Here is a 25,720-nt window from a genome sequence, read left to right as displayed (position 1 = left end):
TCTGTGATGGAAAGAGAATGGAAACAATTCACTGCTTAAAGGAGAGCCTCTCAACTTTTGGTCCCCTTGTCTCCTCAGCCCCCGCCTCCCATTGACGAGTATGATCTAGCTCATGTTCATCAGGAACTGGAACTTAATACCACAGCACTCTTTGACTAGGAGAGAGATGAAGCATATCAGAATCTGAAGTTTGAACTCTGTTCCACCCAGGAGACTGAGAAACCTGATATGCTCTTCTAGTGAGCCTGAGACTCCAGCCTACAGGCCCCACTGAAAATGACCACTTAAACCCAGGTGAGGATTTAAATGACCAGCTAAGGCCAAGCTGAGCACTCAGTAGGAGCACACTTTCAATATACCTCAACTGCATAGAGATCTTGTGCTTGTGTTTTAAGACTTCTGTGTGCTGTTGTAAAAGATCATGCTTGGGCAAAGTGAGGACCATATACTGCAGGGGACACTGGGTGACAAGCTGTCAGGACTGAGGCAGGAGTGGGTAGGAACACAGGCTTCAGAAGCAAGCATAGGTTGTACCTCGAGAAGCAGTTTATATACAATGGACAAAGATTCTACTAATGTCGAGAAGGAAAGAAATATGCATAGGTATGACACTGTTTACAAAAGAAAAACCTCAAATGGGCATGGTGGTTCATGCCTGTAATCCCGGAAGTTTGGGAGGCTGAGGTGGGAGGATCACTTGACCCCAGGAGTTCAAGATCAGCCCGGGCAATGTAGCAAGACCCCATCTTTAAAAAAAAAAGGAGAGAGGGAGAGAAACTTCTGGTCTGTGTGCATAACACTCGTCTTTCAGAAGATTACATAAGATAAGGCATCCTGTATTCCTTTCATATTTTCTGAAAAGTTAAGGCTTGGTGCCGTTTTAGGTACATTTTCCTTTAACCTAAACCAACACTATATTGTGTGCCAATGTCTTAGCCCTCTATCAAGCAACCTGTTCCTTTCTATTTACATTACAACAGCATTCTGGCTGTGTCTATTTTTCCTCCTGCATTGGATAGAGCTATAATAGAAAGTAACACAGGTCCAAAGCATATGAGAGAGCACAGTAGGAAAATGCCCAGAAAGTCTAAATTAGGAAAGTAAAAAATTAGATTAGATTACAGCTGCTGCTAAGATTACACTTGAAATGTTAAATATTGAAAGTAGATTGAGAAAATACTCTACCCAGGTTTTTTTTTTTTTTTTTCTGTTCAAAGTTGAACATTTAGGAGCTAAGAATGATTATACCAGTTGCAAATGCCTCAATGTCCTCATATAAATAAACAAAGAGATGGTAGGGTGCAGTGGCTCATGCCTGTAATTCCAATACTTTGGGAGGCTAGGACGGGCGGATCACTTGAGGTCAGGAGTTTGAGGCCGGACGCGGTGGCTCACGCCTGTAATCCCAGCACTTTGGGAGGCCGAGGCGGGCGGATCACGAGGTCAGGAGATCGAGACCATCCTGGCTAACATGGTGAAACACCGTCTCTACTAAAAATACAAAAAATTAGCCGAGCGTGGTGGTGGGCACCTGTAGTCCCAGCTACTCGGGAGGCTGAGGCGGGAGAATGGCCTGAACCCGGGAGGCGGAGCTTGCAGTGAGCCGAGATTGTGCCACTGCACTCCAGCCTGGGTGACAGAGCCAGACTCCATCTCAAAAAAAAAAGGAGTTTGAGACCAGCCTGGCCAACATGGCGAAACCCCATCTCTACCAAAAGTACAAAAAAATTAGCTGGGTGTGGTGGCACGTGCCTGTAATTCTAGCTACTTGGGAAGCTGAGGCAGGAGAATCGCTTGAACCCGGGAGGCGGAGCTTGCAGTGAGCTAAGATTGCGCCCCTGTACTCCAGCCTGGGTGACAGAGTAAGACTCCATCTAATAAAAAATGGAATATAATTTTAAAAGAGAGACAACAGTATCAAGTGCATTGATTGCTTGTGAAGATTAAATGAGCTAATAGCAGTAAAGAACAGCCTGCCAAGCCCTCATTTCCCTGTGGAAACAAGGCTTGCTTTTTCTTTTGTTTTTCTTTGCAGGGTGTTGGGGGGGTAGAGTGGAACAACTACCCCCATTATCCCACTTGGTGAATCTGTCAGTCAAAGGGTCCCCACCCAGGGTCAAGAGGTGAGCCTGTGACCCCAATAAGGGTCCTCTCTAGAGCATTAGCATCTGGAGAAGGCAACTGCATATGCAGAAAACATAGCTGATTCACCTGGCCATAGGTGGCTGGATGGGATTCCCTTTTAGTCACTAGTTCCTGGTTCCTGGATCCCCAGAGTTGCTTCAGTTTCTCTTCTTCAGGTAGCCTTATTTTCAATATTTCCTTTAACTATCAGCTGGCTCTGCCATATATTTAAAGGAAGTGATGATTGGAACTGCTTATATTCAAAGAAACCTTGCTGGTATAAACACCAGTATTGTGCCCAGCAAAGGCCAAGTCCTCAGTAAGTGGTCACTTTTGTCACTTGTTCATTCAATACAACTTTGCCGAGTACGATTATATATATGCCAAACCAATAGGAATACAGAAATGAACAAAACAACTTCTCTATCCTTAAAACATTTACTCTCTAGTTAGGGGTAAAGAAAGGCTAAGACACAGGGTGCCATCTGTAAAGAAGTCTCCTTCATTTCTTCTTCTTGTCTTGAAAGTACTCTTGGCAAGAAGTTAGCAAATACAAATCAGAGAGCACGAGTTGGGGGGGCTGGGAGCGGTGGTTCATGCCTGCAATCCCAGCACTTTGGGAGGGCCAGGCAGGTGGATTGCCTGAGGTCAGGAGTTCAAGAGCAGCCTGGCCAATATGGTGAAATCCCGTCTCTATTAAAAATACAAAAATTAGCCCAGTGTGGTGGCACGCACCTGCAATCCCAGCTACTCAGGAGGCTGAGGCAGGAGAATCACTTGAACCCAGCACAATCTTGGTTCACTGCACTCCAGCCTGGACAACAAAGTGAGACTCCATCTCAAAAGTTTAAAAAAAAAAAAAAGGAGCAAGCATGAGTAGGAGAGCAGGAGAGCCGCGACAGAGAGGAAGGGCGGGTGGGCAAGCAAGGCTAGGTGGGCACTGACAGACGCTCCCCTGGACCAAGCTTCAGTCAGGCTCCCTTGAGCCCTCTTTTCTACTGGGCCTCCACCTTGCTGCTCCCTTCCCCTCCCCTCCACCCCCCATCCTGCTGTCTTGGCTTACCCAGCCCAGTTTTAGCAAATAACCTTGATAAGTCAGTACACTGAAAATCCCTCACCCTTGATACCCAATCAAGTTTGTTATCTCCACCTTTGATTTCTAAGTCCTTGGCCTGTCTTGAGCAAGAATCTCCCAGCCCTAAGTCTCCTGTGTAGTAATTTTCCATCCACTGACCAACCCCGCACTGTGCTCCTTGACTCTAAATCCCCACTTGTCCCTGTATTTTAAGTTGAGCCCAATCTGTCTCCCCTATTGCAATACCCCTATTGTAATTATCTTAAACAAAGTTTTCCTTACTTTTCTAACAAGTGTGAATAATTTTTTTCTTAAGGCCATATACTCGAGAAAGTTGCAATTGATGGGGCTCAGGACATGCCACCCCGAAATATGGCTACCTGGCATAAGGATTGTTGGTACTGGTTATTTTGAGAAGCTGCAGACACAACAGTAGCTCCAAAAAGTTGTCCTTTCAGAAATGTACATCTGTAGGCCGGGCGCAGTGGCTCACGCTTGTAATCCCAGCACTTTGGGAGGCCGAGGCGGGCGGATCACGAGGTCAGGAGATCGAGACCACGGTGAAACCCCATCTCTACTAAAAATACAAAAAATTAGCCGGGCGTGGTGGCGGGCGCCTGTAGTCCCAGCTACTCGGAGAGGCTGAGGCAGGAGAATGGCGTGAACCCGGGAGGCGGAGCTTGCAGTGAGCCGAGATTGCGCCACTGCACTCAAAAAAAAAAAAAAAAAAAAAAAAAAAACAAGAAATGTACATCTGTAAAGGAAATGTCCTTTTGTCCTTTTTAAAAAAAATTTTTTTTTAAGAGATGGGATTTTGCTATGTTGCCCAAGCTGGTCTAAAACTCCTGGGCTCCAGCAATCCTCCTGCCTTGGCCTCTAGAAGTGTTAGGATTACAAGTGTGAGCCACCATGCAGAGCTGGGAAATGCCCCTCTGTAAGGGTTTCTCCCTCTCTGCACCAGGAACAGAAAGAAAATTAAGTCACTAGAGACTCGTAATAAATAAAGAGGGTGTTGACCTAAATCTGCATAACAAACCATACATTTGTATAAGGTGCTTTTTCTGGCCCTCTGGTTTTAACTGGGTTACATCTTTTTTTCTTTGTTTCAGGGAATAATGGTATTTAAGCCTGAAGTCTGAACTACTCTCCCCTGCCTCTTTTTTTGTTTTGAGACAGTCTTGCTCTGTCGCCCAGGCTGGAGTGCAGTGGCGCGATCTTGGCTCACTGCAACCTCTGCCTCTGCCTCAACCTCTCAAGTAACTGGGATTACAGGCATGCACCATCATGCCTGCCTAATTTTTGTATTTTTAGTAGAGACGGGGTTTCACCATGTCAGACAGGCTAGTCTAGAACTCTTGGACTCACGCGATTCACTCGCCTCAGCCTCCCGAAGTGCTGGGATTACAGGTGTGAGCCACCATGCCTGGCCTGAACTACTCTTTTGAGATCTATCATAGAGATTTACTCATTTCTCTGGATTTTCACCCATATTTACAGAGGGCATACATATTAAACTTCTGTTCATTTTTCTCTTGTTAGTCTGTCCACTGTTACAACAGGTCTCAGTTAAGAACTCATGAAAAGCAAAGAAAAAATTATTTTTCCTCCTCTGTGTAAACTTGCCTTTAGCCTCAATCATCAGTACCTTCTTTCTCTTTTTTTTTTTTTTTTTTTTTTAAAGAGACAAGATCTCACTACGTTTCCTAGGCTGGTCCCGAACTCCTGTCCTCAAGCAATCCTCCCTCCCCCCTCAGCCTCCCAAAGTACTGAGATTACAGGCATGAGCCACCACACCTAGTTAGTACCTTCTTTTTCTTCCTTCCCTCTCCTCTTCCCCTTTTTCCCCTTTCCTTTCCAGCTGGGCTATTCCAGGCTTAGGCTGATCTCTATTAATTATCTTAATTATTGGAGAGATGCAGTTAATTCCTCTCTGGATGTGGCCTCTAGCTTCCTTTGCTGCAGATCCCAAATTCTCTCTTCATGGCCAGCAGAGCAAATGTCTCTGCTACTGTCTTCCACTGAAGGATGAGATAATCATAGCTACTCTCAAGCAACTGGGAGGATTAAAAAGATAATGTATGTAAAACTGCTTTGTATATGGCACAGTGTTATATAAATATATATTTAAAACAAAAGAAAAAGAAAGAGGGCTTAGTGTTGAAATTGTTGAAGTGCTCTGATAAAGTTCTAAAAGAGGAAATTATCCTCCCAGACACAGCAGTGGTGGCCTGGTAGGCCAGAGTCAGCTGCTGCAGCTGTGAGCAATTTACCCACGTGATTATCTGGTTTCCATCTCCCTCCATTTAAGGCTGCTAAAATAGCTGGATGGCAACTAAGGGAGTTGGGAAAGATAACTTATGTGAGTAAAGAAGTGTGTTCAGGCCCTTTGCAGTGGCTCACACCTGTAATCCTGTCACTTTGGGAGGCCAAAGCTGGAGGATCGCTTGAGCCTAGGAGTTCAAGACCAACCTAGGCAACTTGGCAACAACCCCCATCTCTATGAAAAATAAAAAAATTACCCGGGTGTGGTGGTGAGCACTTGTAGTCCTGGCTACTCAGCAGCTGAGGTGGGAGGACTGCTTTAGCCTGGGAGGTCAAGGCTGCAGTGAGCCATGACCATGTCACTGCACTCCAGCCTGGTCAACAGAGCAAGACCCTGTTTCAAAAAAAGAAAAGAGGCCAGGTGCAGTGGCTCATGCCTGTAATCCCAACGCTTTGGGAGGCTGAGGCGGGCAGATCACCTGAGGTCAGGAGTTCGAGACCAGCCTGATCAACATGGAGAAACTCTGCCTCTACTAAAAATACAAAATTAGCCGGGTGTCATGGCACATGCCTGTAATCCCAGCTACTCAGGAGGCTGAGGCAGGAGAACTGCTTGAACCTGGGAGGCAAAGGTTGTGGTAAGCCGAGATCACACCATTGCACTCCAACCTGGGCAACAAGAGCGAAACTCCGTCTCAAAAAAAAAAGGGTGTTCATCCCATTTTCCATTTGCAAATGTTACCCAAAAATCTGAAGATCCCTGGTCATTGTTTGGGGAAAGAGAATCTTGTAGATTTCACAGGTTAATAATCTTTATAGTATAAATATCTGCCAGGTTGTGTCGGCTGATTCGGCTGATGCAATAGAACTTGAGAATTTTTTTCTAGTGGGGCCTGCAGTTAGCATCTCATCTTTAGTGGTTAAGAGTGCAGGCTCTGAAGCTAGACTGTCTTGATTTTAATCTTGAATCTACCACTCACTAGCTCTCATCTTCAGCATGTTACTTTTTTTTTTTTTTTGAGACAGAGTCTTACTCTGTCACACAGGCTGGAGTGCAGTGGCACGATCTCGGCTCACTGCAACCTCTGCCTCCTTGGTTCCAGCAATTCTTCTGCCTCAGCCTCCCAAGTAGCTGGGACTACTGGCGCATGCCACCATACCCGGCTAATTTTTGTATTTTTAGTAGAGGCAGAGTTTCACTATGTTGCTTAAGCTGGTCTTGAACTCTTGACCTCAAGTGATCTGCCTGCCTCAGCCTCCCAAAGTGCTGGGATTACAGGCCTGAGCCCCCATGCCCAGCCTTCAGCGTGTTACTTAACCTCATCTCAAAAATGAGAATGATTATGATACCTAACTCACAGAGTTATTGAGGGAAATACATACGTGAATAGAGTTCTTAAAACAGTGGCTGGGATATAGTAAGAGCTCTATACATGTCACCTATTATTTAGAGTAGATTAGATCATGTACAAGAGCTAGCATTTGAGGGCCATAAGAGGTAGATGCTGTGTTAAAAGCTTTTGCCAAGTGCAATCACTTAATTCTCCCAACAATTCTGTGCAGGAAAGAGTTACCTTGGCCGGGCACGGTGGCTCACGCTTGTAATCCCAGCACTTTGGGAGGCCGAGGCGGGTGGATCACGAGGTCAGGAGATCGAGACCAGGTGAAACCCCGTCTCTACTAAAAATACAAAAAATTAGCCGGGCGTGGTGGCGGGCGCCTGTAGTCCCAGCTACTCGGGAGGCTGAGGGAGGAGAGTGGCGTGAACCCGGGAGGCGGAGCTTGCAGTGAGCTGAGCTCCTGCCACTGCACTCCAGCCTGGGTGACAGAGCAAGACTCCATCTCAAAAAAAAAAAAAAAAAAAAAGAGTTACCATAGCAGCCCCAATACAGAAGGGCCGCCTTATGGGGCTAGCCCATGGCTAGCATCTGGGAACTTGGTTTTTGGAAGGTTCCCAAGTCACTAACTGATAAGGACCTTGCCCACCTGGTGCACTGAATTGTGTTGTATCGGCCTGCCTAGACTGTTTGTACAGTGTGATTTATGGAGAATACTTGCTTTCCTTCTGAGAGTCTGCAACGCTGCTGGTTGTGGCTGGCTGAGCAAGCAGAGTGTACCTATGAGAAAAGCCCCCAGTAAAAATCTTTGGCTCTGCACCTCAACATGGTATTAGGACTCAGAAACAGATACCCCAAAATATGGCACTTTGATATGCTGAACTGAAGAAAAATCTACAATGTCTCCGACCTTGTCCCCTGCTTCTGCCCCTCAATCCTCTGTGTCCCCCAAAGCACTGGATAAAGGTCTCTGAAGTTCCTTACCTGCCTAAGTCTGGACCTGCCAAAGAAGAAAACAATTTACCTCTGGTTCCTTCCCTGAGTTTTCATTAACTGAACTCATGTGACAGAAAGAAAGACCAAAGTCTGTGGACAAACCTGGTCAGAATTTTGCCACAAACCACATTCTGCTCTGCTGACCTAATGGACTTTGTAGCAGGCCCTTATATATTCTTGAAGCCCATTGAATCCTCCTAAAAACCATTTACACTTCCCCATCTCCCTTTCCTCTAAGAAGTAGGAGAGATAGCATCTGTACCCCACTGGGATATTAGGAAATCACTCTGGTTCTCCCGGTGTACACAATAATAAATTGGTTTGCCTTTTCTCCAGTTAATCTGTCTTTTGTGAGTTGATTTTTCAGGCAACCTTCTTTTTTTTTTGAGACGGAGTCTCGCTCTGTTGCCCAGGCTGGAGCGCAGTGGCGCGATCTCCGCTCACTGCAAGCTCCGCCTCCCGGGTTCACTCCATTCTCCTGCCTCAGCCTCCCGAGTAGCTGGGACTACAAGGCGCCCGCCACCACGCCCGGCTGTTTTTTGTATTTTTAGTAGAGATGGGGTTTCACTGTGTTAGCCAGGATGGTCTCAATCTCCCGACCTTGTGATGATCCGCCTGCCTCGGCCTCCCAGAGTGCTGGGATTACAGTCGTGAGCCACTGAGCCCGGCCGATTTTTCAGCCAACCTTCAGACGGCAAAGGGGATGTTTTCCCTTGGCCCCTACAAGAGCTCCCCTGGGTGGAGATACTGGACACGTGTTACTGCATTTCACGGCTAGAGGAGGGAGTCCCTTCAAGAAGGAAGAACATAGGAAACTGTGCCTGGATTTCTCCACACTCCACCCGATGTGCCCTTTTCTCTTGCTGACCCTGCTGTGTATCCTTTCACTGTAATAAATCTTAGCCACGAATACAACTACACGTTGAACCCTTCTAGTACACACTGAACATGTGGATGTTCATAGGTCTCTGAAAAAACAAACTCTCAAAGGCCTATCATGTAACTCTAATTTTATAGTTTCAAAATCCGAGGAATGGGATGCAGACGTGGCCACTTAGTAGGTGAGAAAGCTGCATATAAATCCAGTCTGTCTCCTACCAAAGACTGTGCTCATTCCATTGCACCAGGCAGCCATACCTAGTCACATACATCCCAGACCAAGGCAAGCTTCTTTCTAAGACACAACACCTAGTAGCTACAGGGTAGCTCCGCAACTTGAGAAAATCTCTTAAAGGATTTGAAGCCCAGATTTCTTCACTGCAAATCTGCAATAATAATACTAATGCTGCAAAATTGCTGTGAGGATTTAATAAGTACAACATACAAAGCATATGTGTGAAGCACACACATATTAAATATACAGTATATTAAGATCTATAAAGTAGCCTAATGCCTTTATATATGGTACACATCTATAAATTAAAAAGCTAGACAAATATGTATAGATGTGGTCAACATATATACATTTGTATAAATATGTATGTATACATGCATATATATATATCCACATAAATACACATGCATGTTAATTATTCATCTAACAATTTCTGCCTTGAGTAAAGCGCACCAGTCACCATTCATAGATGAAGCTAGTTAGGATTTCATAGGTGAACCCAATTTCTACACTTACTGGTTTCAAAATAGGGAAGCACTTTTATCCAGAAACCTTCTGCTCAAAGCCTAAAGGCTGACTTTCCTTAATGTTTAACTTATGAAATTAATTATTGGCCAGACAATTAAAAGCTTTGCTCAAGACACTAACTGGTACTTAACTCCCTCAGAAACCCCAGTTGCTATGTAGAATATTCAGTCCTCCTACAACCATGGAAAGCATACTTCTGTGGTTAAGATTTATTATTGGCCGAGCACGATGGCTCATGCCTGTAATCCCAGCATTTTGGGAGGCCAAGATGGGTGGATCACCTGAGGTCAGGAGTTTGAGACCTGCCTGACTGACATGGTGAAACCCTCTCCCTACTAAAAATACAAAAAATTAGCCAAGCATGGTGGCACGTGCCTGTAATCCCAGCTACTCGGGAGGCTGACGCAGGAGAATCGCTTGAACCTGGGAGGTGGAGGTTGCAGTGAGCCGAGATCGCACCATTGCACTCCAGCCTGGGCAACAAGAGCAAAACTCCATCTCAAAAAAAAAGATTTATTATCAAAAATGCATTTATTTTATCCTTTACATTGTACCTTTATGGTGTTTCTGTTTATAGCATTACAAAGTTACACTGTAATTGAAGCATAGTTACTCATCCCTTGGAAATCATTTAGAAACCATTCATGGCATCCTCTATCTTCTTTCTAAAGCCAAGGATATATAGTGTGAGTCAGTACCTCATAGTATAAGAGGCTGGTTTTCTCCTAGAAGTTGGTATCATCTGACTTTTTTTTTTTTTGAGGTGGAGTCTTGCTGTGTCGCCCAGGCTGGAGTGTAGTGGCGTGATCTTGGCTCACTGCAACCTCCGCCTCCAGGGTTCAAGCGATTCTCACTGCCTCAGCCTCCCAAGTAGCTGGGATTACAGGCATCCACCACGACTCCCAGCTAATTTTTGTTTTTATGGTAGAGACAGGGTTTCGCCATGTTGGCCAGCTCGCTGAGCCACCATGCCCAGCCTCGTCTTACTTTTTCTCTGTAGAGCAAAAATATGAAAGAACCCACTGTAACCCAAACCTACCATTTTTCACTAGGGAAAACCCCAGTCATCCTACCCAACTCCAAGGTCACACTTACTAGCAGTAATATCCATTTGGACATTATTACCTGATTGGCCTCAGACAAGTGATTTATCCTATTGGTGCCTTCACCTTCTGATTTGTAAAATGGAGATAATAAAAATACTGGCCCTATAGTATTGTACATCTAAACATTTGTTAAGAAGGGAACTCTCAGGCCAGGCATGATGGCTCATGCCTGTAATCCCAGCACTTTGGGAGACAGGGGGCAGGCGGATCACTTGAGGTCATGAGTTCGAGACCCACCTGGCCAACATGGTGAAATCTTGTTTCTACTAAAAATACAAAAATCAGCTGAGTGTGGTGGTGCGCAGCTACTTGGGAGGCTGAGGCAGGAGAATCCCTTGAACCTGGGAAGTGGAGGTGGCAGTGAGCCGAGATCTGCCACTGCATGATCAGAGCAGTAACTGTCTCAAAAAATAATAATAATAATAATGAAAGAAGGTAGCTCTCATATTAATGTTCTTATCACAATACATTTTTTTAAAAAAGAATATCTACCTCATAGAGTTTATTTATGAATAAGTTAATAAGGGTAAAAGGATTAGCACAGTGCCTGGCACATAGTATAAAATAAATAAATAAATGAAATAGATAGCACATCTTCTACTGTTCTCTAATTCCTTCTATAACCATCTCATAGTCCTGACAATACTATGAACTGTTTAAGGTCAGGGATCACACCAGCACTGTGCTTTCCTGTCCATCTTCCTTTCCTCAGTGAACTTAAACCAGAGCTAGACATGTTAGGCCACCAACAGACAGCTGTGAGTCTAACTGTGGCAGAACTGCACAGGAGAAAGCAGCCTGGAATACAGTGTCACTCACTCTAAGCAATGCCTCTAGATCTATGGCTTCCAAAATATTTCACTTCAATACACAGTAACAAATAATTTTTAGGTTGTTACTCAATATACACCTGCATATGTCCCTATGTTTTATAGTGTATATCTAAATGAAATAAAAGTACCATAAAACAATACTTACTCTTTTTTTTTTTTTTTATGAGACTAAGTCTTACTCTGCCACCCAGGCTGGAATGCAGTGGCACAATCTCGGCTCACTGCAACCTCCACCTCCCAGGTTCAGGCGATTCTCTTGCCTCAGCCTCCTGAGTAGCTGGGACTACAGGCACACACCACCATACCCAGCTAATTTTTTGTATTTTTAGTAGAGATGGGGTTTCACCATGTTGGCCAGGCTGGTCTCGAACTCCTGACCTCAGGTGATCCACCCGCTTCAGCCTCCCCAAGTGCTGGGATTACATAAAATCTTAAACTATTACTCTAACTTTCCCTCTGCCTTTCTGTGTAAAAACAGACAATAAAGAAATTATCTGAGCTACGCTGGTTAACTGTAGGTCATAAGACTCCCATTCCAAGCTAGGCATGGTGGCTCACACTTGTAATCCCAGCACTTTGGAAGGCTGAGGCAGATGGATCACCTGAGGTGAGGAGTGTAAGACCAGCCTCGCCAACATGGTGAAACTCCCTCTCTACTAAAAAATACAAAACTTAGCCAGGAGTTGTGGTGCATGTCTGTAATCCCAGCTACTCGGAAGGCTAAGGCAGGAGCATCACTTGAACCCGGCAGGCAGAGGTTGCAGTGAGCCAAGATCATGCTACTGCACTCCAGCCTGGGTGACAAACAGAGACTTGATCTCAAAAAAAAAAAAAAAAAAGACTCCCATTCCAGAAAGGGTCCTGCCTTATACCCAGAAGGAATGAATGCTGCAGAGAGGCCAAAAAGAATCTATACAGACAGGCCTTGTTGGGCTGCTCCACTCTGTCTATTAACTTTAGATCATACCCTTTTTGTCCAATCATATTTCTACATAACTGTCCATACTTTGTTGAACGTAAGCATAACAATGGACAATTTTCCCTGTATCTCTGGGTTTTCATTCTGAAGGCTCCCATACATGTTAATAAATTTGTATGCCTTTTCTCCTATTAATCTGCCTCTTAGGCCCGGCACGGTGGTTCACGCCTGTAATCCCAGCTCTTCGGGAGGCCAAGGCGGGTGGATCACTTGAGGCCAGGAGTTAGAGGCCAGCCTGGCCAACATGGCAAATCCCTCCCCTAAAAATACAAAAATTAGTGCGCCTGTAATCCCACTGTAATTCCAGCTACTCAGGAGGCTGAGGCATGAGAATTGCTTGAAGCTGGGAGGCAGAGGTTGCAGTGAGCCGAGATGGTGCCTTTGCAGTCCAGCCTGGGTGACGGAAGGAGACTCTGTCTTAAACAAAACAAAACAAATCTGCCTCTTGTCAGTGATTTTCAGCAAACCTTCAGAGGGCAAAGGGGAAAGTGATCTCTCGGTCCTTACATGTATAACCTATGCACAACCTTTTGTATACTTCAAATCATATCTAGATTACTTCCTGAGTAGCTGGGATTACAGATGTGCACCACAACACCCAGGTAATTTTTGTATTTTTTAGTAGAGATGGGGTTTCACCATGTTGGCCAGGCTGGTCTTGAACTTCTCACCTCGGGTGATCCACCCACCTCAGCCTCCCAAAGTGGTGGGATGACAAGTGTGAGCCACTGTGTCCGACTTGGAATGGGAGTCTCATGACCTACAGTTAACCAACGTAGGTCAGATACAATGTAAAATACCGGATACAGCGTAAACACTCTGTAAGTAGTTGTTACATTGTACTGTTTAGGGAATAATGACAAAAAAAATCTATGTGTGAGTAGTTCAGACGCAACTTTTTTCCAAAGATTTTAAATTCATGGTTGGTTAAATACACAGATGCAGAACCCACAGATACAAAGGGCTGACCAAAACACTTCTTAACCAGTAACTTACATTGCATCAGTATGATTTGGCCCTAAACGGAAAGTGATGCTTTTATGAAGGCTCTTTGGCTTAACTCTTCACTGTGGCAGCTTACATCATGGTTCAGGAAATGTTTATTCTCTCTAATAACCAACCTTCTGGGAGGCATCCACTTCCCAACTCCATATTATACTTGACTTCATGACTTGCTTTAGCCAGTTAGATACAAAGTTGTGATGTTATATCACATCCAAGCAGCAGCTTTTGGAGGCGCTATAAGAACCTACCTGCCCTCTTTAGCATCTACAATAATTTATTAAAAACAACACATCACAGACAGTGGATATTCCTTTAGTCTGTGTCCCAGAATGGAGAGGCGTGGAGCACAGACCTGAACTTGACCCCCAACTTGGAGACAAGCTGAACATAAGCAGAGGTGCAGCTGACTTCCAGATTCATGAGTGAGAAATAAGTACTTGTTGTAAGACACAAGATTTGGGGCTGGCTGTTTGTTCCTGCAGCAAAAGCTGCCCAATACACTCACCATGCTGGATGATGCCATGCTCCATAAGCCGGTGGCAAAGCTGCTCTGCCTCTTTCCTCGTGGTGGCCTCACCTTCCTGAACCAGCCAGTCCAGGAATTCAGATGCCATGAAGGTGCGCTCATACTTGACCCCTTCCTCCTCCCTGGGCTGCAGGAGTGTGTTTTCAGGGCTCATCAGCCTGGGAAGAAAAAAAGGGAAAAGAAAAATAAGCCTACACAAAAGGAAAACAGCTCATTTGAAATCATAGACTTCTGTGAAGTACCACAGCAAAGTTGTCAGACAGACAGATGCAGCTGTCAGGTGCCACCACATATGTAATTTCTTTTTTCTTTTTTCTTTTTTTTTTTTTTTTGAGACAGAGTTTCGCTCTTGTTGCCCAGGCTGGAGTGCAATGGTGTGATCTTGGCTCACTGCAACCTCCACCTCCTGGGTTCAAGCAATTCTTCTGCCTTGACCTCCCGAATAGCTGGGATTACAGGCATGTGTCACCACGCCCAGCTAATTTTGTATTTTTAGTAGCGACAGGTTTTCTCCATGTTGGTCAGGCTGGTCTTGAACTTCCAACCTCAGGTGATCCACCTGCCTTGGCCTCCCAAAGCGCTGGGATTACAAGCATGAGCCACCACGCCCAGCCTACCACACATGTAATTTCTAATTGCTTCAGAAGAAAACAAGATGCATTTTCTCCTAGTAATTTGAAAAAAAAAAAATTGGAAATGCAATCCAAAACTCTACGATTAGCAGACTGCATTCAAGTTAGCAATCTTGAAAAGAAGTTACAATTTCATGTTCTACTCTACCATTCTGTAAAAGCCAGTATTTCTTTCCTAATTGCATTATTTCACTTCTGTGCTAAGAAGACTAGTGCTGTGAACTGAGTGTGTCCTCACTAATTTTTCTTTTTTTTTTTTTTTTGAGATGGGGTTTCACTCTTGTTGCCCTGGCTGCAGTGCAACGGTGCGATCTTGGCTCACTGCAACCTCCACCTCCCGAGTTCAAGCAATTCTCCTGCCTTGACCTCCAGAGTAGCTGGGATTACAGGCACATGCCACTACACCCAGCTAATTTTTGTGTTTTTAGTAGAGACGGGGTTTCACCATATTGTCCAGGCTGGTCTTGAACTCCTGACCTCGTGATCCACCCATCTTGGCCTCCCAAAGCGCCAAGATTACCAGCATGAGCCACCGTGCCCAGCCATCCCTGCTAATTACATATGGTGAATCCCTAGTCTCTAATGTGATGACATTTGCAGGTGGCACATTTGGGAGGTAGTTAGGTTATTAGGCTGGAGCCATCGTGATAGCATTAGTGCCCTTATGAAAAGAGACAAAAGGGAGCTTGCTCTCTTTCTTTCTCTCTGCTCTTGCCATGTGAGGACATAGCCAGAAGACAGCCATCTGCAAACCAAGAAGCAGGATCAAACCAAGAAGCAGCCACCTGCAAACCAAGAAGCAGGTGTCACTGGATCTGCTGGCACCTTGATCTTGGACCTGCCAAACAAATGTTTGTTGTTTAAGCTACTCAGTCTATGGTACATTTTGTTACAGTAGCCTGAACTAAGTCGACTACATAAGTCGACTCTTTTAAAATCCTCCCATACCCACATAGCTTGCTTCTCACACCTGTCTTCCTAGGCATTCCTCAACTCCTCTGGATTCCATTTTCACATCTCCAGAATAGCTCCGAACGGGCCTGTAAGTGTTCTCCTATGCATCCATATATGAAGCAATGTAACACAAATGTCAGTCCTTATTCTGGTAGACATTAATACCAGCATATGGGGCCGAAAATGGTGGCTCACACCTGTAATCCCAGCACCTTGGGAAGCCGAGGCTGGTGGATCACTTGAGGTCAGGAGTTTGAGATTAGCCTGGCCAACATGGCGAAACCTCGTCTCTACTAAAAATACAAAAAAATTAGCCAGACACATTGGCACATGCCTGTAGTACCAGCTAATCAGGAGGCTGAGGCAGGAGATATGCTTGAACCCAGGAGGCAGAGATTGCAGTGAGCCGAGTTTGCACCACTGTACTCCAGCCTGAGTGACAGAGTGAGACTCCCTCTCAGGAAAAAAGAAAAAAAAAACAATAATAGAAGGTACTGACCACTGCCCTTGGCTAGGGGGACATCAATCACATTCTATTGGTTTCCGACCTGCCCTCTGTTCCTACCTCTTACTCAGCTACCCTTGTGTTGGCTTCTCTGCATCTCCCTGGACTTTAAAGGCTGGAATTCCTTGAGATTCAGTCCCTACCTCTTTTCTCATTCCACAGTCTCTCTGGTGAGCTCTTCCATTTCCCTGTCTTCAATTACTATCCACATTCCAAAGATTCCCAAATTTATATTCCCAGACCAGGCCTATACTCCCAATCCTACAGCTTTGCATTCACATAGATTTCTCAAAGCCACCTCAGAATCAACAAGCCCAAAACTGAGCTCACATTCTTCCTTCCAAATCTGGTCCTGTGCCAGTCAATGTTTACACTGTCCAGCCAGAAAATGAGGCATTGTCCTTGGCCCCTCTCTCTTCCTCACCCCCTGCCCAGTCATCAACACGAGCTGTGAACTTGAACTCCTAAATCTCTCTCATGTATGTCTAAGCCTTCCCATCTCAGGCATTGCCACTACCTTAGTCTAAAATACCAATACTTTAACCTAGACAACTACAGTGTTTTCTTAATTGACTATACTACACATCCACTCTTTTTCTCAACCCAACCTTGGACCCCTAAGCCTACACATAGCTATTAAATTATCTTTTAAAAATTCAAACCTGATAATGTCCTTCCCCTGTTGAAAATGCACTTCAATAGCTTCTCATTGCTTTTAGGATAAAGATCGAAATTCTTCACATAGCCTATAAAGTATGCGTGATCCTGCCCTCTTTCAGTTCCTCAAACATACCATGCCCCATCTACCTTTGAATTTGCCATCCCCATGGCTAGAATGCTCTCCCTCTCTTCTCCCCACCACCCCCTCCCATGCCTACTTGACTCCTTGTTTTGCGTCTCAGTTATGGTCAGGTCTCAATTAGACCATCTCATTGCTCCCTGTACAGTTTCTGTGATTATCAGATTAAAGACGGGTTGATTATAGGTTCCAAGAAGGTTGAGTCCACGTTTGTCCACAAAACTTGGGGTTTTTTGTTTTTGTTTTGTTTTGTTTGAGACAGAGTCTTGCTCTGTCACCCAGGCTGGAGTGCAGTGGTGCAATCTCAGCTCACTGCAACCTCCACCTCCCAAGTTCAGGTGATTCTCCTGCCTCAGCCTCCCAAGTAGCTGGAACTACAGGTATGCACCACCATGTCCAGCTACTTTTTTTTTTTTTTTTTTTTTTGGTATTTTTAGTAGAGATGGGTTTTCACCATGTTGGTCATGCTGGTCTCAAACTCCTGACCTCAAGTGATCTGCTGGCCTCGGCCTCTCAAAGTGCTGGGATTACAGGTGTGAGCTTACCACACCTGGCCCATAAAACTTTGTTAAATTAAAAAAATCGAACCATATAAAATGTCATGGTCATTGTGTCATCTTCCTCCGTAAAATTATTCCTGATGAGTTCCTGTCTTCCATATGAAAGTCTGGCTATCTCTTTTAAAAACCTTCATTTCCTTTGAAACTAACAATAATATACAATATAAATTGAACTATTTCATTCTAGAGTAGGAAGAAACCTTGGAGATCACTGTAGTCCAAACCCTCTTTATCCACATGAGAAAAATGTAGTTCCCATTCAAATGAGAAAAATGGAAGGGCAACTTTCAGGGTGGTGGGAAGGAAACTTGCTCAAGGTCATGCAAACACTCACTGTATACCTATCAATCATTGCATTTGGAGGTAATTAAGCCCTGTATCTTAATGCCATATGATGTTTATTTTCAATGCTTTTAGACTCAGAGCCCAACCATGCTGTAGAAAGAACACTGGACAAGGAATTCAAAGATTTAAGTTTATCCCAGTGAGTCACTTAGTAGCTTTGAGATGTAAGGCAAGCCACTTTTTTTTTTTTTTGAGACGGAGTTTCGCTCTTGTTGCCCAGGCTGGAGTGCAATGGCACAATCTCAGCTCACCGCAACCTCCGCCTCCCGGGTTCAAGCGATTCTCCTGCCTCAGCCTCCCAAATAGCTGGGATAACAGGCACGCACCACCACACCTGGCTAATTTTGTGTTTTTCGTAGAGACGGGGTTTCTCCATGCTCGTCAGGCTGGTCTCGAACTCCCAACGTCAGGTGATCCACCCACCTCGGCCTCCCAAAGAGCGGGGATTACAGACGTGAGCCACTGTGCCCAGCCACTTTTCTTTTATTCAGCCTTGTTTTTCTCAAGAGTATAATGGTAGAAAGAACACTGGACTAGGCATTCAAAGATTTAAGTTTATCCCAGTGAGTCACTTAATAGCTTTGAGATGTAAGGCAAGCCACTTTTCTTTCTTTCTTTCTTTCTTTTTTTTTTTTTTTGAGATGGAGTTTCACTCTTGTCACCTAGGCTGGAGTGCAGTCGTGCAATCTCGGCTCAGTGCAACCTCCGCCTCCCGGATTCAAGCAATTATCCTGCCTTAGCCTCCCAAGTAGCTGGGATTACAGGCATGTGCCACCAAGCCCGGCTAATTTTTCTATTTTTAGTAGAGACGGGGTTTCATCATGTTGGCCAGGCTGGTCTTAAACTCCTGACCTCAGGTGATCCGCCAGCCTCAGCCTTGCAACGTGCTGGGGGCCACTTTTCTTTTATTCAACCTTGTTTTTCTCAAGAGTATAATGGTATCCTTACCCAGCTGTTCTGAAAATCATATGAGTGTGAATGAAACAACTTTGTAATAAGAAATAATGTATAGTATACATAAAGTGTTATGCTATATAAGTAATCATTGTAGCTACATTGGGGCAAAATGAATTTCTGCCTTCACAGCTATGAACTGATGAAAATGGAGATTCCTTTAAGGTCACGTCTCTCTTCCTAGAAGAATGATTAGAGTTCTATTTGAAATCCATGGAAGGGGCTCAGGATTAGAAATTAGATGCCTGGGACCCAAACACAGCTCTGCTACAAACTAGTCACGTACCTTCTCACTGTCCCCCAAACTCATATTAAATGAGGAAGATAATACCTGTTCCACTTCCTTCACTAAATTGTTGTTATCATCAAAAATCTTGGGGGCAAGTGAAGTTCTAAGTATATGAATGTATACTCTTTTTTTTTTTTTTGAGAGGGAGTCTCACCCTGTCATCCAGGCTGGAGTGCAGTGGCATGATCTCGGCTCATTGCAACCTCTGCCTCGCAGGTTCAAGCAATTCTCCTGCCTCATCCTCCTGAGTAGCTGGGATTACAGGCGTGTGCCACCATGCCTAATTTTTGTATCTTTAGTAGAAATGAGATTTCACCATGTTGGCTAGGCTGGTCTCAAACTTCTAACCTCGTGATCCACCCGCCTCAGCCTCCCAAAGTGCTGGGATTACAGGTGTGAGCCACTGCGTCTGGCCCATGAATGTATACACTTATTAAGAGGATAAGAGTATACAAGGTATAAGTATCTAATAGAACTCATTAAAGACCTTCTCATTCAGCATGTAACAGAAGTCACTTAAAAATCTTATTTAGAGGCCAAGCACAGAGGCTCACACCTGTAATCCTAGCATTTTGGGAGGCCAAGGAGGGCAGATTACTTGAGGTCATGAGTTTAAGACCAGCCTGGCCAACACAGTGAAACCCCATCTCTACTAAAAATACAAAAATTGGCTGGGTGTGGTGGTGCATGCCTGTAATCCCAGCTACTGTGGTAGGAGGCTGAGGCAGGAGAATCACTTGAACCTGGGAAGCAGAGGTTGCAGTGAACCGAGATCACACCACTGTACTCCAGCCTGGGCGACAGAGCAAGACTCCATTTCAAAAAAAAAAAAAAGATCTTATTTAGATCTTTTCCCAAATCAAAACTCTTCTGCACTTTAATCCATGCTTAGAAATAGCCAACAGGCGGCCGGGCGCAGTGGCTCATGCCTGTAATCCCAGCACTTTGGGAGGCCGAGGTGGATGGATCACAAGGTCAGGAAATCGAGACCATCCTGGCTAACACGGTGAAACCCTGTCTCTACTAAAAATACAAAAATTAGCTGGACGTGGTGGTGGGTGCCTGTAGTCCCAGCTGCTGAGGAGGCTGAGGCAGAAGAATGGCATGAACCCGGGAGGCAGAGCTTGCAGTGAGCTGAGATGGCACCACTGCCCTCCAGGCTGGGCGAAAGCACAAGATTCTGTCTCAAAAAAAAAAGAAATAGCCAACAGGCAACAGGCTTCTTTCCCAAAGTTAGTAACAGCTGAGTTGGTATAAGCGATATGAATTCTATTTAATATAATAATGGACAACCCCTTCTTAGAAGGTGGTAAGGACAACTGTCACACATATGTCAATGCAAGTGACAGAAACATAAAAACACTGTCTAGGAAATTGTATGCAAAGATGGACACAGTAGTTCCTCATGTGTCTTCCAGTGTGACTTCATTGCTTCTCCCATCCAGACGCTGAGTCCATTTCAATTTCCCTTGAACTTGGGCTAACTTTGTGACTTGCTCTGACCAACAGGATACAGTGAAAGTGAGGTTCTTCTTCTTCTTCTTCTTCTTTTTTTCTTTGAGACAGACTCTCGATCTGTCACCCAGGCTAGAGTGCAGTGACGCGATCTCGGCTCACTGCAACCTCCGCCTCCCGGGTTCATGCTATTCTTCTGCCTCAGCCTCCTGAGCAGCTGGGATTACAGGTGCATGCCACCACACCTGGCTAATTTTTGTATTTTTAGTAGAGATGGGATTTCACCATGTTGGTCAGGCTGGTCTCGAACTCCTGACCTCAAGTGATTCACCCTCAGCCTCCCAAAGTGCTGGGATTACAGGTGTGAGCCACCATGCCTGGCCACGTTATGCATCTTCTAAGGTGATGAACTTGGCCTAGCTTTGTGACTGGCTTTGACCAACGGGATGCAATGAAAGTGACGTTATGCAACTTCTAAGGTGAGGCTTTAAGAGGTCTTACAACTTCCACCTTTGCCCCTTGGAATGCCCTCCTGAAATCACCAAGAAAGGGGGCAGGTCTAGCTTATTAGAGGGGAAGAGGCCACAGGAGGAGGACCAGGTTGTCCAAGCAACAGCAAGCACCAGCTCTCAGACATGTGAATGAGGGCATCCTGGACCTTCCAGCCCAGCTGACCCTCCAGCAAGTGTATGAATGTGCCCAGATGAAATCAGCAGAGGAACCACCATGCAAACCATGGAATCAGAAGAAATAACACATCATTGTTGTTTTAGACTGCTAAATCTTAGTATGACTTGTTTTGTAGGAATAGATAGCTGGAACACATTCGTATGAATAAGCAGTGGCAAAGATATGTGGAACCACACACACTGAGGCATGTTACATAGCTCAGAAAGTCACAACAGAATGACGGATGAACACTGAAGTTCCAGGGAATAAACCAAATAGAATAAAGTCACATGGAATGATGACAAAAATCTAGAAAAGAAATAGAGGCTGGGCAAGGTGGCTCATGCCTGTAATCCCAGCACTTTGGGAGGCCAAGGTGGGTGAATCACTTGAGGTCAGGAGTTCGAGACCACCCTGGCCAACATGGTGAAACCCCGTCTCTACTAAAAATACAAAAATTAGCCAGGCATGGTGGCACATGCCTATAGTTCCAGCTACATGGGAGGCTGAGACAGGAGTATCGCTTGAACCCAGGAGGCAGAGGTTGCAGTGAGCCAAGATCGCACCATTGCACTCCAGCCTGGGTGACAGAGCAAGACTCTGTCTGAAAGAAAGAAAGAAAAGGAAGGAAGGAAGGAAGGAAGGAAGGAAGGAAGGAAGGAAGGAAGGAAGGAAGAGAAGGACCCATGTGTGTGCATGAAGGAAGGAAGGAAGGAACAAAGGAAGGAAGGAAGGAAGGAAGGAAGGAAGGAAGGAAGGAAGGAAGGAAGGAAGGAATAGAAGGACCCATGTGTGTGCATGCCCAGGCAAGAAATACCACCATTCCTTCATTTCTTTTGACTCTCAAATAAGGTGTCTTGGAGGACAAAATGGAGGAAAAACCAGTGTCCTCAGTTTTCTGGTTTTAGATATCACTTTCTCTAAGAAATCTCCAATTCCTACAAATCTGGACCATGTACCACTTCTAAGGTCCCTCTTGAAGCCCTAGGGGAATTACCTGCTCACTTGATTAGAAGCTTTTTGAGACCAGAGTCCCTGTCTATGTGGTTCACAACTTTTTCCTAGCACAGTAGGTTTTCAAAAAGCTGAATGAATAAATTAAACTTAATTATATGCATTTTCCTACTATACATCATTATCCAAGTATATACGAAAAATAACCCCAAGCTGGGTGCAGTTGCTCACTCCCACCTGTAATCCCAGCACTTTGGGAGGCCGAGGCAGGAAGATCCCTCGAGCCCAGGAGTTCAAAGTTGCAGTGAGCTATGATTGTGCCACTGCACTCCAGCCTTGATGACACAGCAAGACCCTGTCTCTGGCCAGGGACGGTGGATCACACTTGTAACCCCAACACTTTGGGAGGCCAAGGCAAGTAGATCACCTGAGATCAGGAGTTCAAGATCAGCCTGACCAACAGGGTGAAACCCCGTCTCTACTAAAAACACAAAAAAATTAGCTGGGTGTGGTGGTAGGTGCCTATAATCCCAGCTGCTTGGGAGGCTGAGGCAGGAGAATCACTTGAACCCAGGAGGCAGAGGTTACAGTGAGCTGAGATTGTGACATTGCACTCCAGCCTGGGTGACAGAATGAGACTCCATCTAAAAAAAAAAAAAAAAAGGAGACCTGTGTGGAGATAAGAGAGTTTGGCACTACTGATAGTCTCCATTTAAGATAGAGACACAGACTCCCAGCCTTTATCCGTTTCTGACCACTCTGTCCCTTCCAGTTCAGTGATTTTCCTCTCAGGGAATGGGGAGGGCCAGTGGATGGGGTTAACTTGTGTCATTTCTTGTAACTAGAAACATGACCTGCCAGCCCTCTAGAGCTCCTACGAAGTATCTGGTGGCCACTGGACAAGTGACTGGTTAGCTCCTTCTGCCAGTGTGAGCTTTAGGACCGAGGCCAGCTGGCATGCCTGCCTGGATTGGATCAACTTGCCATTTACGACATGCTCCACCAGACTTAGCGCTTCCTTATTTCATTTCCCCTTATAATCAACTAATGTCCCCATCCAGGTTCTTATGTTGAAGACCACACCTTTCGTGGGATTTTATTTTAGGATTGATATGTAGTCACAACGTTAAAGCAAGAATTTGACTTACTACTTGTTGCAATTATCTTTTGCTATATGACAAGCTACTCCCAAACTTGGTGGCTAAAAATAACCATCATTTAATTATATGTTAGTATTGTATGCATTGTCTGGGGTTCACCTGGGCAGTTCCTCTATGACTGTAGCTTGGGATCACTCACAATTGCATGCAGATGATGGCCAGAACTGGATAGTTGGCTCTGCAGTGCCCCTCAAAATAGCCTCTCTCCAGTAAGGAAGTCTGGACGTGCTGATGTGGGGCTCAAGAAAGAGGAAGCAGATGCTGCCAGGATGACTTCTTCTCCTTCTCTTCTCCCGCCCCCTCCCCTTCCTTCTTCTTCCAGCTTTACTCAGAGATAATTCACATACCATACAATTAACCTATTTAACATGAACAATTCAGTGGTTTTTAATATATACCTTATGCTTTATATAAAAATTATGTTGGCAGGGCGCAGTGGCTCACACCTGTAATCCCAGCACTTTGGGAGGCCAAGGTTGGTGGATCACCTGAGGTCGAGAGTTCGAGACCAACCTGACCACCATGGAAAAACCCCGTCTCTACCCAAAATACAAAATTAGCTGGGCATGGTGGCACATGCCTGTAATCCCAGCTACTTGGGAGGCTGAGGCAGGAGAATCGCTTGAACTTGGGAGGCAGAGGTTGTGGTGAGCCTAGATCACACCATTGCACTCCAGCCTGGACAACAACAGTGAAACTTTGACTCAAAAAAAAAGAAAGGAAAAAAATTGTGTCAAAATGGATTATGGAACTAAACAAAAGAGCTAAAATTATAAACTTCCTATGTTTGAAAGAAAACATAAGTAGCAAGTTTCCACAGGCTTGGGTTAGGCATGGTTTCTTAGATAGGATGCCAAAAGCACAAGCAACATAACAGAGAAATAGACAAATTGGATTATTTCAAAATTTAAAACTTTTGTGCTAGAAACAATACCATCAAGAACAGAATGGGAGAAAATATTTGCAAAATCTATGTCTAATAACAGATTTGCGTCCAGAACATAATAACTCTTAAAATTCAATCGTAGAGGCCGGGTGCAGTGGCTCATGCCTGTAATCCCAGCACTTTGGGAGGCCAAGGTGGTTAGATCACCTGAGGTTGGGAGTTCAAGACCATCCTGGCAAACATGGCAAATCCCTGTCTCTACTAAAAATACAAAATTAGCCAAGTGTGGTGGCGGGCACCTGTAATCCCAGCTACTCAAGAGGCTGAGGCAGGAGAATCGCTTGAACCCAGGAGACGGAGGTTGCAGTGAGCCAAGATTGTGCCACTGCACTCCAGTCTGGGCAACAGAGCAAGACTGTCTCAAAACACACATACACATACAGACACACACACCCACACACCAATATTTGCCTGCTGCAAGCACTCACCAGGTTTTGCTTGTGCATGTGAGCTGATTTCCACCTTTCCTGGATCTATATCTGACTCAGATTTCCCAGACGCATATTAACCTAGAGGGAAGGCAGCACTACAATAGGAGGAACTACTACATTTAGGGGCCAGTACAAGAATAGAAATAAGCTGATAGCGATCTCCTTGTACGTTGGGAAAAAAATTCAAAAGAGCTGAGGAGGCCCTGTGTAACCTGGGAATAGATGTGAATGATGTACAGGAGCAAAAGCCAGGGAGGGAGACGAAATTGCCGGTGGGGCTTAGGTCAAAAAGATGCTTCAGAATTTAGGCCGGGTGCGGTGGCTCAAGCCTGTAATCCCAGCACTTTGGGAGGCCGAGGCGGGCGGATCACGAGGTCAGGAGATCGACACCATTCTGGCTAACACGGTGAAACCCCGTCTCTATTAAAAATACAAAAAATTAGCTGGGCGTGTTGGCGGGCGCCTATAGTCCCAGCCACTCGGGAGGCTGAAGCAGGAGAATGCCGTGAACACCGGAGGCGGAGCTTGCAGTGAACCGAGATCGCACCACTGCACTCCAGCCTGGGGGACAGAGAAGGACTCCAGCCTGGGGGACAGAGAAGGACTCCGTCTCAAAAAAAAAAAAAAAAACAAAGATGCTTCAGAATTTAGAAAGAGAGCTTTAAAAAACAAGTCATGTGTTAATATGATCAATTATTCCTTCCTTCCTTCCCTCCCTCCCTCCCTCCTTCCTTCCTTCCTTCGTCCTTGCTTTCTTCTTTTCTTCTTTCTTTTCTTCCCTCTGTGGCCCAGGCTGGAGTACACTCGGCTCGCTGCAGGCTCCCGTGATTCCCCTGCCCTGGCCTGCGGGCTGCCTGGGATTGCCGTCCTGCGCCACCACCCCTCCCTGCTTTTTCTCCTTTGGCTGGAGGCGCGGTTTCGCCATGTCGGCCAGGCTGGTCTCCAGCTCCTGACCTCGAATGCTCTGCCCGCCTCGGCCTTCCGAGGTGCTGGGACTGCAGATGGAGGCTCGCTCACTCGGTGCTCGGTGTTGCCCGGGCTGGAGTGCGGTGGCGTGGTCCTGGCTCGCTGCAGCCTCCGCCTCCCAGCCGCCTGCCTTGCCCTCCCAGGCTGCTGGGATTGCAGCCTCTGCCCGGCGGCCGCCCCGTCTGGGAGGTGGGGAGCGTCTCTGCCTGGCCGCCC

The 25,720-nt window shown here is 45.4% G+C and overlaps 1 protein-coding gene across 1 annotated transcript in view; it reads right to left on the bottom strand.

The window, feature by feature from the left end:
- Window positions 1-25,720, bottom strand: part of DEPTOR (DEP domain containing MTOR interacting protein) — a 193,111-nt gene that overhangs the window by 83,660 nt on the left and 83,731 nt on the right. The window contains exon 4 of the mRNA XM_032760338.2: window positions 13,865-14,043. Coding sequence (XP_032616229.1) covers window positions 13,865-14,043 — 179 coding nt within the window. The remainder of the gene's footprint in view (window positions 1-13,864; window positions 14,044-25,720) is intronic.

This window comes from Hylobates moloch, unplaced genomic scaffold (genome assembly GCF_009828535.3).
Source record: "Hylobates moloch isolate HMO894 unplaced genomic scaffold, HMol_V3 SCAFFOLD_9, whole genome shotgun sequence".
NCBI lineage: Eukaryota > Metazoa > Chordata > Mammalia > Primates > Hylobatidae > Hylobates > Hylobates moloch.
This window is presented reverse-complemented; position numbering and strand designations above follow the sequence as displayed.